A 15350-nucleotide genomic window follows, 5' to 3' on the forward strand; every position below is an offset into this window, starting at 1 on the left:
TCAGATAATTATTATTCACAGCAGAATATAACTGTCATAGACGAGATGTGAAATGCTATGTAAAGTTTAAGGGAATTCTGCCTCTGCCCATACAACAAAGAATTATAGCTAATAAATCAACAAAAAGTACAAAATAGAATCATAAAAAATAATGGAAAAGTATAGAGAAAAGAGAAAGAACAAAGCACAAAGAATATATGGGAAATAAAGACAAAGAAAAAGGTGGTGTATTTAATTTAATCCCAATCATATCAATAATTACAAATGATGAAAATGCAAAAACTATTTTATGAATAATAAGTCATCAACATGAACTAGTGTACAATTGAGATACATGGGAGTACTGAAAAATAAAAATTAAGTTATTTTAGGACCATGCTTGGAGCCCACTGAATTTCAGAGAGAGAAGTTTGCGATCAAATTGGAAATTAGTGAAAATTGTTGAAAGTGACAAAATTAAGGCTGGGCTTTGAAATGACTAGTCTGAAAGTGATCAAGTCTATACTTATAAGTAGATTAAATCAGGATGTTATGAAGATATACTTTACTAAGAGAAACTTCATCTACTATCTCCTTTAAGGTACAACAGAAAATACCTAGTTAAAGTAGAATTAAGACATCAAGTCAGGTAGAAGTTGGGATAGGATGAGCAAGGCAAGAACCAAGAACACCAATGTATAGAGGTTTTTGTTCAAAGCACCTTAAAGGTGACACATGAAACAGGACATGTGATGGAAAAATGAGAGTCAAGTAGAAGGAACTGTGAAAATGTTACAAGCTACTAAACTTAAAAAAAAACCCAAATAGGTAATGTTAAAGCAAAATGATCCAAGAAGGACAAGGCGTCCTCTTTACAAGAGTATACAGTGGGTGGAAGGTACAGAGGTCCTTCTACATCCTGAGTACATTTGGAGTGTTTTAATTATTTGGAGTAATTTCATGTTTGGTCAAGACAGAATGTACTTAAAAGTTCAACCTGCAAAAGAATCTCTTTCTATTCTATCTAATGTTTCCTGACCTGTGAATTGCAAAACTTAAACCCATTATGCCTCAAAAAACTTAAACCCATTGGCTAAAGAGAATGTTGAGCCAAATGGTGCAGCGGTTTAAAGGTCCCATTGAGAGCACGCACAAACCTCTGCGGGAATACCAAAATGGCATATGCTATCTATGAAGTAGTTGTCAATACGTGTTCATACATTTTGGAAACAAACAAAAACCAAATCACTTGTTACTTAGACGGTAGGTCTTTAAAATAGCAAAATGGGTGGGTTCGTCATATCTGACACAAACTGCACCTCCACCACTGCACCTTTCTCTACAGGAAACCTTAACACACTGAAAACCATTTTAGCTATTCTTCTCAATGTAACTTGAAGGTGAGAGTGACAAAAATTTGTTCTGGAACCCATGAGTTTTAAACACAGGAAACTCTATTTCTTTTTTATTTTTATTGACTTAACTGGGGTGACATTGGTTAACTCCATTTCTGACCTCACTCTATACATAAAAGTTAAAAGGTAACTTTCCCCCAAGATAATTTGTTTAACCCCTCTTGATATGGGAAAGCATTAGGTATGTATGAATTAAGTGAAAAAGAATGCACCCGAGTACTCTCCTTCAAGATTTGCAAGATATATTATCATAGTTGCCATTTAGAAATGCAGTCTTGGTTTATAAGGTAACAAAGAGTTGGCCTTAAACTGGCCATCCAGATCTAGATTTTTGGAAGAGACACAAGAAAAACACCTACTTTCTGTCATAATTATGCTTGGAAATGAAGTTATTTTGGAAGTTTGACATGAGATGGATTGCCATTCTCATAGAACTGACAATAAGTATAAGTTTCTCAGGTATGAAATGTTGAAAAAATAAACTTATTTTTAGTGTTGACATTATTATAGATGTCCCCATTTCCATCCCCTTTACCCACCCCCACCCAGCTCCCACGCCCCCTCCCTCTGGCCTTCACCCCACTGTTGTCTGTATCTATGGGCTATGCATATATGTGCTTTGGCTCTCCCATTTAATGCCATAGTATTTCAATAGTATTGGGTCTTATATGTATAAATGAAAAGCTTAAATAATACACGTAATACAGATATCAAACATCTTCTCACCTAGCAGATAAGTGTTAATAATATTGTATTATTATGAGTGTTTGTATATAGATTGATACTGAGCACATATCTAATATTAAGAGACTATGAGCAATTATTGTTCTAATACTGTGCAATAGGTACCCTTAAATCAGAGGGAATGTCGTTCTCTCATAGTAAAAAGGAAGAAACTAATAGTAATTTGTTATCCACATCCCAAATCTCTGGTCAGGTTTAATGCCTTAAAAGAAATAGAGCTTTAGAAGACAGATTTTTTAAGAAATGTCACTGATTATAAAGAACTATAAGGAAAATTATACATAGGTTATATTATTGCTCTTTTACCCCTGTGCCCTAGAACAATGTATGAAAACCAGAATCACCTAGAACACTCGTAAACATGCCAATTCCCGGACCCTCCCCATAGTACTTTGGGTTGCTTTCCAAGAATCTGAAGTCCTAACAAGTTTCCTTGTGATGAGAATGCTGCTGGTTAGCAGGCCATACTGGACTAGCATTGCCCTACAACTGAGGTCAGCAAACTAAGGGCCATGGGCCAAAGTCATCCTTTTGCCTACTTTTGTCAAACAAGCTTTACAGGCACATAGCCACGCCCGTTTGTGTACATGTACACACACACAGTCACTTTTGCGTTACAACAGCCAAGCTGAGTAGTTGCATCAGACACCAGTTAGCCTACACCATGTAGCCTACAAAGCCATAAATACTTACTCTGGCCTTTTACAGAAAAGATTTGCTGAACTTGTCCTAAAATGCCACTCTTTTTCCTATTACACAGTTGAGACCTTTGAAATTCAGAAGGGAAATTTATTGATACAAAGTATGAAGACATACAATGAGACTGTTAGGGTACTTCAAAGCTCATAAAATGTTCACCATCTTCCTGCATGCCCCAGCAATGAGTTGCGGCCTTCTCACAGCCGTGACATAATCAGAATCAATGTCTGATGTGTTCCAGAGTTAAAAGTTACAAAGCTACTATCCTTTTTGTAATGAAAGACATCTTAAAACCTGCAGTATCGGAGAAATGGTACAAATAAGATTTAAACAGTGCAACATAAAATATGCTGGAGCATGTAAATGTATATTAACCACATTTCTTAGTTGCTTGAGAAAAGGTAGGCAGCAAGCAGTGCCCCCTCCCTCACCTCCACACCACACTTCCTCCTCTGCTTTCCGGCCTCTGCGCCCTCAGGCAGCAGGAGCAGTGAGTGGCTGACATCAGTCTCACAGAGTGGCTCCTGTAGGCCTTAGACCTCTCAAATGAACTTTTGTAGGATAGGTAGTAGCCAATTAACCTCTCTACCATTTCTCCACATCTCAGGCCAGGCTTGGCTTGTACATTTTTATATGAGCTGCTGCACCCCTGAAAGCATATGACTTAGGGATCCCTGACTTACATGTATTCAAAGGAAAAAAATCAGGTCATGGAAGTGGGTCATGTGAGAACTAAAGGCTGTTGTGTATATTTGTTTGTATGTTTACCTATATATATGAAACTAATAATTGTACTAATAAGGAAATGATAGTGCCCCGGAGTAAAAGTCTCAGATTGTTATCCAAATAGGGCAATATAATTTTGTGAAAGGCAACAAAGTCAACCCCACTAAAAGTGTGAAACACACGATCTTATTGTAATGATACCTCCAGAGGTTCAGTTAAATTTTACATCTTTGGTTAAATAAAATCCTTATTGGGCTACATGAATAATTTTCCAATGAATAATTACATATTTGGTTTCTTTAGAAGCATTTGTTTTTGAATGAGAAACTCCCAACCCATATCTTAACTCTTGGTAAACAGGAATACTTCTCAATGATATGAAAAAGCTAATGAATTAACAGATGGAAAGTTTGCCAACTAATACCTGTTGCACAATTGTTGTCAATTCCAAGCAGAGCTGTATGACGTTATTCCTTGTAACTGAATAGTCTGTGACAGCAGCAAATGGTGACCTACAAAGGAAAAAGAAAAACTGTGATTAATAGGAACAATTTTTGAAAGGTTCCAAAAAAATACAATAGCCTAAAATAAGATTTTTAATAATGTGAAATAAATTGTTCATAGTGTTAAAAAATTTTAGGACATTGTTAAGAAAAAATTGAGGGAAATGCTTGGAAGAAAATTAAAGAAACATAATGTCTGTTTTCCATCAAATTTCTCTCCTTTTTTTAGTTCTAAATATTTAGAAGTTCTTTGGTACTTCTTACGAGGTCTCTTTACTACATTAAAACAAGTCAACAAAAGAGGAGTACATTAGACAAAGACAACATTTAATTTACTTTCAAATGAAGCAAAGACTTTGAGTACAATATATTTCTGAAATATTCACAATTAAGAGCTAGCAATGATAGCTAACACTTACCAAGGACTTACTATGTGCCAGTTACTGTTCTAAATGCTTCACATGTACTAAATCATTTTCACAACTCTTATAAGACAGGCACTATTAATGTTCCCATTTTACAGATGAGAAACCTGAGGTAGAGAAAGGTTAAGTGACACCTAGTACGTGATGAAGCTGGTATTTCAAACCCAGAAAGTCTGACTCCAGAGCCTGCCCCTCAATGAACTTACCTAGATTTTTGTCTTAAAATAAACCAATTATTTATGCCCAATAAACCAATTATTCACACCCTTTTAAGAACAAGGCGGCATATAAGTAATATATACCAGTATAAGTTCTCTGTTTTCAAGGTTGTTATAGACAGCAGCAGTGTTTTGTCGCCAAATGAATTCACAGCGCATTTCCATTACTCCTTATCCTCTCTCGTCTATGAATGCCAATCACAATAGCTAATAGTTATCACCATTTCCCTACGAATTTTCTAATTGGTAATGATGCTGAACAACTTTATGTGCATATCTGCTATTCATACATACTCTTTCATAAAATATCTGCTCAAGCCCTATGTTATTTTACTATTTTCTTTAATTTTACTTTATTGTAAAAATACTTAACATGACATCTACCCTTAACATTTTTTAAAAATTTATTTTTATCTTTATTGTTGAAAGTATTACAGATATCCCTCTTCCCCCTCACTGATCCCCTCCCCCCCAGGCCTTCACCACACTGTTGTCTGTGTCCATGGGTTATGCATATATGCATATAAGTTCTGGGATTAATCTCCCCACCCACTCCTCCACCCCCCACCTTCCCACTGAGATTCATCAGTCTGTTCCATGCTCCTATGTCTCTGGATCTATTTCGTTCCTCAGTCTCTTTTGTTTATTAGATTCCACATATGAGTGAGATCATGTAAAACTGAATCAGGAAGAATCAGAAAACCTGAATAGGCCAATAACAATGGATAAAATCAAAGCAGTAATAAAAAAAAAACTCCCAGCAAACAAAAGCCCTGGTCTGGACGGCTTCACAGGGGAGCTTTCTAATTCTTTAAGTCATAGGCTTAGATAGTTTTCTACAGCTTTTCTTGCTTTTTGAGGTAGGCCTGTAGTGCTATGAACTTCCCTTAGGACTGCTTTTGCTGTGTCCCTTAGATTTGGGGTTGTTGTGTGTTCATTTTCATTTGTTTCCAGGAAGTTTTTTCTTTCTTTCTTGATCTTATTGGTAACCCATTCATTGTTTAATAACATGTTATTTAGCCTCCATGTGCTGGAATGTTTTTGAGTGTTTTTACTGTAGTTGATTTCTAATTTCATGCCATTGTGATCTGAGATGCTTGATATGATTTCAATCTTCTCAAACTTGTAAAGATTGGTTTTGTCTTTGATAAACATGTGGTTTATCTTTGAGAATGATCCATGTGCACTTGAGAGGAATGTACATTCTGCAGCTTTGGGGTGAAATGTTCTGTAAATATCAATTAAATCCATCTAATCTAGTGTGCCATTTAGTCACTGTTTCCATGTTGACTTTTTGTCTGGAAGATCTACCCAGTGAAGTCAGTGGGGTGTTCAGTTCAACCACTATGACTGTATTGCTGCTGATCTCTCCCTTAAAGTCCTTAAGGTTATTATTGATAGGTCCTTATTTATTGCCATTTTAATTCTTGATGCCTGTTTCTCTATTACTTCTTATTACTACAGCAGTCCCTTTAACATTTCTTGCAATGTTTCTATTTCTACTTCTAATTACTGCAGTCCCTTTAACATTTCCTACACTGCTAGTTTGGTGGTGATAAATTCCTTTAGCCTTTTTTTGTCTGGGAAGCTCTTTATTTCACCAACTATTTTGAATGATAGCCTTGCTGGATAGAGTAGTCTTGGTTTCAGATCCTTGTTTTGCATTATCTTGAATACTTCACGCAATTCCCTTCTGGCCTGTAGAGTTTCTGATGAGAAGTCAGCTGACAGCTTTATGGGAGATCCTTTGTAGGTAACAGATTGCTTTTCTCTTGCTGCCTTTAAGATTCTCTCTTTGTCTTGAATTTTTTGCATTTTAATTATGATGTGTCTGGGCATGGGCATCTTTGGATTCTTCATGCTTGGACTCTCTGGGCCTCCTGAACTTGTGTGACTTTTTCCTTCACCAGGTTTGGGAAGTTTTCTGCCATTATTTCTTCAAACCCTTGCTTACTTTCGACCTCCTTTGACTTTCCTATGATGCAAATATTGTAATGTTTTATGCTGTCCCACAGCTCCCTTACACTGTCCTCCTGTTTTTCAGTTGTTTTTTCTTTTTGGATCTCTGATTAAGTGATTTTTTTCTACCCTGTCTTCTAATTCACTGATCTCATCCTCAGCTTCCTCTAATCTGCTTGAGGAATGCATTCTTTTTTCCCAATGTATTCTTTTTTTCCAATGTATTCTTTTTTTAATTGATTTCACAGAGAAGAAGGGAGAGGGAGGGAAATATAGAAACATCAATGATGAGAGTCATTGATCGGCTGCCTCCTGCACGTCCCCTGCTGGGGATCCAGCCTGAAACCCGGGCAAGTGCCCTGACAGGGAATTGGACTTCGATCTCCTGGATCATAGGTTGATGCTCAACTGCTGTGCCACGCTGGCTGGGCCCTTCCAATGTATTCTTTACTTCTGCTATGCCATTCTTAGCTTTCTTCATTGTTTTCATATCTTTTTTCATGCTGTTGAGTATCCTTACAATCAGTATTCTGAACTCTATATCTGAAACATTGCTTATCTCCATTTCATTTAGTTCTTTTTCTGGAGACTTCTCTTGTTCTTTCTTTTGGGACTTGTTTTTTTGTCTCCCAATTTTGGCTACTTGTTTGGGTTTGTTTCTATGTATTAGGTAGGCCTGCTAGGACTCTCAGTCTTTTTGGACAGTCTCTGGTGCAGGCCAATGTCAGATGCTGTTTGTGACTGCCTTGAGTACTCTGGAGTTATCAACAACCCTCAGCTTGAGGTCCCCTCTGTTGGGGCTGGGTACATTTGGACAGGACCAAGATGCATACCAAATCTGCTTTTCCAAGGCCTGGGTCCAGAAGCAGATCAGGCAAAGACTCAAAGCACTCTGAAGTCTGCCTTTGTCTGCAGGCTGATTAATCTGATTCTCTTAATGAGCCTCGGGATGTAGAAACTCCTCTGGGTAGGAAGAGAGGTTTTCCAGCAGGGTGGGGCAATTGCTTCCCCCTCAGGCAAAAGCTGCTTGGAAGGTAAATGTCTGCCTCTGCAGTATGGGGGAATGATTTGGCACAGGAATCCAGAGGGGTGCCCTCTGAGCTCTATCTCCAGAGTCCACAACCCTAGATACTCCTCACACAGCTCCAGTCCACTCTTCCCTCCCTCTGCCGGAGCCCAAGGTGAGTGGCTGCACACACAAAACTTCTGTGTATTGGCTCTTTAAGAGGGTACCTGCATTTTCAGCTGTCTCTCCCTGGCAGAGAGAAACCCAGCTGCTTTTCACAGCCAGGTGTTATGTGGGCACCTTTCTCAGTTCTGGTGCTCTTGGCTGGGAAGCCTAGCCTGGGTTTAAGGCCCCAGAGTCCTCAGTGGGAACCCTTCACAGCTGAGATATCCCCAGGGACCTTCAGCTGCTGCCTGTGGGAGACCAGCCAGCCCTCTCAGGTCTGCACTTCCTACCAGTCTCCATGTGGTCTCTACTTTTCCTCCTTGGTTATGAGGGTGCTCCCCAGCTCGTCTGCAGTTGCAGTTGGTTATTTAGCATGTTTTTTCTATATTTTAGTTGTAATTTCAGTTTGGTCCTGGGAGGGTGTCAGTGTATCTTTAATCCTCTACCCTGAACATTTTAAGTGTACAAGACAGTGCTGTTACCTAGGGGTGCACTGTTCTACAACAGATCTCTAAAACATATTCATCTTGCTTAACTGAAACTTTATGCCAGTTAATTGGAAAACATTTTTTTTCTATTTTTTTGAGATGTGAGCTTAGATAATTGAATTGAGGTTTTTTCTCTAATATAAGAATTTGTTGCTATAAATTTCCCTTTCAGCAATGTTTTAACCATGTGCCACAAAACTTGTTTGCTTTAATTTCATTTTGTTTAACCTATTTCTTTTTATTTCCCTTGGGACTTCATCTTTTATCCATGGATTATTAAGAAATGTGTTGTTTGATTTCTAGTCAGATTCCATTATGGTTAAAGAACACATTTTTATTTCAGTTCTTTTAAATGTACTGAAGTTTGTTTTATGATGCAGGTCTATCTTGGTGAATGTTCCATAGGCACTTGAAAAGAATTTGTATCCCGCTATTGTTGGATAAAGTGCTCCAAAATTGTCGATTATATCGTTGCTTGATGGTGTTGTTCAGCAGTTCTAATTCTTGCTGACTTTCTGTCTAGTAGTTTTATCACTTTTTGAGAGAGTGGAAGTAGCCAACTATAACTGTGAATTTGTCTATTCTAGTTCTGTCAGTTTTTATTTCATGTACTTGGAAGTTCTGTTGTTTGTCACATACATCTTCTCAGCAATTTCTATTTATTCTTTTTTGAATTGTAATAGATGATCATATAAATAGACATTTTTGGTGTTTTTTGTTTTTAATTTGAATAGTCACATAATACACATTAACCCTCATATATGTTTGTTGCAAGTATTTTTCCCAGTTTCTTATCTGTCTTTTACTTTGACTACATAAAATTTAAAAACATGACAAACAGTATATTTCTTTTTATTTTAGTTCGCATTTTAAGTACTTAATAAGCCTTTCTACTTCTAGAAATCATTTTTGTCTATATTTTCTGCATTTTCTTATGGATTTATGTTTTTTACTTCAGTAAATGATACACCTAAAATGATTTTAGTCATCAGGCAGTGTTCTATTATTTATTTTCCAAAAGCTTAACTAAGTACCACCATACCATTTATTAAATTACCTTTCTTTTTCCAGTGATTTTAACATTCTGTTTTCTAAATGATTCTATATACCACAGTCTATTGTAAGCTGTCTTCCACTCATAGGCTGTACTCCTATTAAAAAACTCAGTATATTTTTATATGTATATATTACTATTATTTATATATATTATTAAAACAGGAGACATTATGAATTCAAGTAAAGTTAATTATAAAAATATACGTAAATTAATCTATAATCTTAGTTTAAAAATTAACCTATTTAATTGTAAGTAGGACCAGCTTAAAAAAATCTTGTTAAAAAATTTTATCTTTAATGTTGAAAGTATTACAGATATCCTTTTTGCCTCATTGACCCCTTCTACTCCCCTACCTCCACCCCAGGCCTTCACCACACTATTGTCTGTGTCCATGGGTTATGCATATATGCATATAAGTTCTTTGGTTAATCTCTTCCCACCCACCCACCCATCCCAACCTTCCCTAAGAGATTCATCAGTCTGTTCCATGGTTCTATGTCTCTGGATCTATTTTGTTCATGAGTTTATTTTGTTCTTTAGATTCCACATATGAGTGAGACCATGTGATTCTTAGTCTTTCTCTGACTGGCTTATTTTACTTAGCATGACTTGGTTTTCTAAACCTGAATTGTAGAGATGGTTGCATGGCTATATCTAAATTTACTGAAACTCATTAAACTGTCCACTTAAAATAAGTGAATTTTATAGAATGCAAATTAGGCCCCTATAAAACTATTTTAAAAAATGATGTAAAATATAAGCACTTCTAGGGAAAAATCATGAATAAAAAATACTACCTAAAGACCATTTTTGCTGCATTGAAGCATAAAAACTGTCATTTTAATTAAGAATTCAAAAATGCTTCTGGTATTTTTGGAAAGTTTGGATTGCTAGGTTTGAAAAGGTTAAAGTCTGTTGATAAAACCCAGAAAACTCATTTAAGAGTGATGAGGTGAAATACAGCATTAATTTTCCCATACTTAAAAGATTCTCACTTGTTCTTCAAAATATACCAAAAGAAAAATCCATTGATGACTGAATGCCTGCAGCAAACTGAATTCTAAAGCATGTTTTTCTACTTTCCTGATCACTCAAATTTCAAATAGAACATGCTTCTCTCAAGATTAAATGTCAAGAAAACTGGGGGGAAAATGTAAACATATACCAAGGAAAACACTGATTTTATTTTGTAGTGAATTCCCCTAAAGTTTTCATTTTAAATACAAATCATTTACAACTGTACCAAGAACCATTCTTAGCCAGCAGGTTTTAATGTTTGGTATGGTGATTTTGGCTATATTCATACATTAAAAAAACCTGACAGACAGGGTTCCAATCTCTGTGAGTTACCAAAGATGATCACTCAATCATGACTTCATGATCATCTATGAAATAAATAAATGGATCTCTACAGAAGAACTGAGCATAATCAGCTCAAAAACAAAATGAAAACCAGAAAGGAATTTGTTCTTAACTAAAGAAAACCCAATGTAGAGCTCAGGCTACTTACAAAACGAACACACTGTCTTTAAAGTAAAGAAAGTTAAATTCCTGGCAAGAAGGCTTTTTGATGCCAAGAAGTTTTTTAAAAGAAGATGAAATCCTTGGCTCATCAATAACTGGCTGTTACGGATAACACAATTCCTATACTTCTTTCTAGTGTAAAGGTTTATGGTCATATAAGAAATTAATCTTTGTATGTTTTCAAACAAAAGCATTACATTTATGAAAAGGTTACTACTAGTGATTAAGAAATTCTAAACAAATTAGAAGCTAATAAGGAAGCTAAAATGTTAAGGAAGTTAAGAAGAATATCTGGAAGGCCTTGCTATTCCTTAGCACTGCTGAACCTGAAGGGCAGTCCGTGAACAGTGGCAGTACTACATCACTGCTCATCTTTGGAAAAAGAGGTGCCCAGTAAGAGCAGTGAGCAGTGAGAAGAAATAAGACCCAACAACAATTAGCTGTAGTATCTAAGAAGATATTAGTTCAACCTTTTTCTTAGATAAGGCAAAAGACTTCACAAAAATCTTATATTTTTCTTTAGCATCTGTTAAAAAAGAAACAACAGGCCCCAAATGGAGTAACTTGTGCTAAGCCCTATAACAAACCAACACTTGATGGCAGTTTTAGCCTCTCCCAGAAGTGGAATTTTAAACTAATCAGCCTGGAATTTTTCTGATCAACACTAGTGAGGTAATCTTCCCAATAAGACCCCTAAAGTCCCTGGCCCCTATGGGAGGTGACCTTGTCTGAAATTATCCTTTTGTTTGTAACTCCCCCCATCCTTCTGTCTAGAAAAGCTTTCCATTTTGAACAACTCCTCTGGTTCCTTCCTGCCTGCTAGATGGGATGCTGCCCAATTCATACTTTCAATAAAGCCAATTAGATCTTTAAATTTATTTAATTGAATTTTGTTTTTGTTAAGGCATAAGAGTTATGCCTTACTCTAACTCTTATGCCTTAAACACTTTAAAGGTTTTCAGTGACATAAAAACATATCTCATGGATCCCTTCAAAATAGAATGGTCTTGAAAGGTATTTCAGAAACAATCAGAATTAAAAATTCATGCTAAAAATAAGATAAAAAATAAACTTTCACTATAAATAGCAAAATAAACTTCTATAAATAATTCTTTTGAACATTTTTTAGTGATGTTATTGTACAACGTGATACATGCAGTGATCTGTAAACCTCCAAGTATAGACTGACTTGGCAAGGCCATATAAAACTGCAAGAAGGATAAGGTGTGAAAAACAGCAGAATGTAGGTTAAAAATAGACAAGTAAAACCATGCATTGAAAATAAACAGTAAAGCTACCAACTGTGATTCAACTCTGAGGCTTTTCCTCTGGGAAAGTCTGCTATTTCATTCAAGTCAATATATAAGATGGGAGAAAAAAAATTGTTAGATTTTATTTATGTTAAAAAATGTAAAGAGCTGGTTTTTGAAAACAAATCTTTTGAATGGAAGCTCCACTGAAATTGGATTTTTTATGAATTGTAAACATTTTCCCTTAGCATCCTACCTCTTTAAGCCTTAAACATTCAAGTTTTTCAACGATATTAAAATATACCTCATTGATGCCTTCAAAGTAGAATAAGAAACACATTTTCAATTAATAAAATTCTCTATAGCAATTTGAATTATGAAGAACAAAAATAGAAAAGTGGTACTCTTTAGAATTTGAGGAGAAGTACCAAAGTGCAAAGAAATTCATATATATGCCTCATTCCTAAGGACCACTTCCGCAAAATCCTTGAGAATTAGTCAGCTTTCAAAAAGGAGATGTAGCATGACAAAGGAACATGATAAAGGAGAAATAAGAAGGGCTTTGGTGTCAGACAAAAATAGATTCAAATTATAATTTCCATATTAGGTGAGTGACTTAAGGCAAGTTATTTAATGTCTCATATATAAAACAGGGCTAATGATACCTACTTTGTGAGATTTCAGTGAGTTGATATATGTAAAGTATCTAGCGCAGTATCTAGTGTTAAGAATTTTTGCTTATTTTTCTTTTCTTTTCTCCCTCTTCAAGTGAAATAAAATAAAAATTGCAATAAAGCCCTATCATATTGCTGTGCATTCAAGTTCTCCCCAAAATGTAATAAAAACTTTAATGGCAAAAAGTTATCACTTTTAAAAAATTAAGCCAGCTGTTTTACAACAGAATAACCATATTTAAACTGGCAGAATCACACCATATTATATATCGAAGGAATACACTAAGGGGTTAAAGATCCAATGCTTGGCAATATTTGATTGCAGTGGCCATTTTAAACCCTCCAAATTAAAAAGCAAATCTATACTGACAAATTAAAATATTAAGCATTTTTGGTCAACATCATTTTTATGGAACTTTTATAATTAAGTACTTAAGTTCTAAGTTCTTCAAAAGCAAACAATGATAAAACAAGACAAGATATATTCTTAACCTTATATAAAGAAAGCATAAATACAGATTAGCTCTGTTCTAGAACTTAAAATAAAAAAAAACAAAGATATTAACTAAATTTATTTAGAGAAGAGTTAGGGACTTAAATCATGATTCTGTAAGTCACTAACAAGTTTTGTTAGTGTTTATCCTTTGAGATTGCATAAAGGGAAATAAATTGTATATATTCCTCATGTGGCTTTTATGAACAAGGTCCATGAGTTATAGAATAATACTGCTTAGAAGAGACCTTCAATTTCTGTAGATCTTACATCCTTACTCTAAAAAGAAAATAAAAACAGAGGTTAAGTTCAAGGTTGCCTAGGGCTTGAGGCAGAGCTGAAACGCAACTCTCTCAGCTCTCTGCTCTTTATACCACTGCATGATGTATTTCAGCAGGGATTCACAAGGATGGTCTTGGAGAACACTGCTCTTTTGGATTTTCTAACAATGCTTAATGTGTTTTGTTTCCTTTGTAGTTTGTAGGACACAATGAAACAAGAGGGCATGTGGAGTGTAGTCTTGCTCATTTTCCGCTACCTAAAAGTATTTCTTTCCTTGAGAGGAATAAAAATATAAGTTAAATACAAACCCATTAACAACTGCTAATAAAAGTCTGAGCTACATGTCAGGAAAACAAACAGCCTAAACATTTCACCTGGCAGTTAAAGATAAAATCCTAATACATTTAAATTGATTTTGGGATCTTCTGAAATGTATATCGGCCAAGGAGCAATTAAGATATTCATACAACCCATGACAAGAGGAGGAACCAGTCACACTCCCAAATACAGAATTAGCACTCATCATTTGCCTTTCCTCTTTTCCATCACCACTAAAATATTAAGAATCTATGAAAAGGGGAAGTTAATATGACACAAAACTATCCTGAATAACAAAGCATTTCACAGAACATTTCTTCAAAGAGGAGTTCTCACCTTTAACTCACAGCCAATTCATGCATTCCACTTTTCATGAGTTCTGAGTAAAACCACTAAATGGATGCTGGTAAGGTCACATATATCCTGATTCCCTTATCTACTATACATTTTCAGTTCTTACCCTGCTGAATCTCACAGCAGCATTTGATCCTACTGACCACTTCCTTTTGCCCCTAAAACCCTTGACTCCCATCTTAAATGTTCTCCCCCCACACACAGAAAAGGTAAGTTTGTAAGGTGATGAATGTTTTAACTAACCTTATTGTGGTGATCATTTTATAATACAAATGTGTACCAAACTGTCACATTTGGCACCTTAAACTTACACAATGTTGTATGTCAATTTTATCTAAATAACGGTGAAAAAATAAGGTAACACTAAAATCTCAACAGGAAGACAAACGAACAAACAAAAAACCTCTTTACTGCCTTTGCTTCCATGAAACCGCTCTCAACTAATTCTCTCCTCCCTCTCTAATTATGTCTTGTTATTTTTTTCCATAGCTAAACTTATCATCCTTCAGCGGTTGGTGGTCCACAGAACTCATTCCTCATCCCAGTTCTTTTCATTCACTCAAATACATTTCTTTAGCACCCACTATAGGTTAGAAACTCTTCTAGATAATTGAGATATCACTGAACAAAACAGATGAAAATCCCTGCTATCTTCAAGCATAAATCACATAAAGACTAGTCAAGACAAAAACATTAAGAATAATACATAAGTAAATTATATAGTGTGTTAGGGTTTATGTGCTATGGAAAATAAATAGAACAGTAAGAAGAATCTATTATGTAACTGCTCATAGACCACTATATTATCTCTGATTTCGATGATTATTTATATTCTAACTATTCCCAAATTTATATCTACCATATATCTTTTATGAGTAGCAGTACTCTAAAGCCCTTCTCACTTGAATATTCTCCAGTCATTACAATTTATGATGCCTGGCACTCAACTCAACACTTGTCTCCTGCCATAACCTGTTTCTTCTGTTTTAATAATGGCACTACCATCTGCTGGTTGAGCCAAGTTACATATCTTTTATTTAACATGTCTCCCTTTCCCTTAGTCCCTAGATC

The 15350-nt window shown here is 35.5% G+C and overlaps 1 protein-coding gene across 8 annotated transcripts in view; it reads right to left on the minus strand.

Moving 5' to 3' along the window:
- Window positions 1–15350, minus strand: part of CNKSR2 (connector enhancer of kinase suppressor of Ras 2) — a 237005-nt gene that overhangs the window by 164472 nt on the left and 57183 nt on the right. For all 8 annotated transcript variants that reach the window (XM_081126804.1, XM_081126807.1, XM_081126806.1 and 5 more), the window contains exon 4: window positions 3988–4075. In XM_081126804.1, the coding sequence (XP_080982930.1) occupies window positions 3988–4075 (88 nt within the window). The remainder of the gene's footprint in view (window positions 1–3987; window positions 4076–15350) is intronic.

This window comes from Miniopterus schreibersii (assembly GCF_964146895.1).
Source record: "Miniopterus schreibersii genome assembly, chromosome: X".
Taxonomy (NCBI): Eukaryota; Metazoa; Chordata; class Mammalia; order Chiroptera; family Miniopteridae; genus Miniopterus; species Miniopterus schreibersii.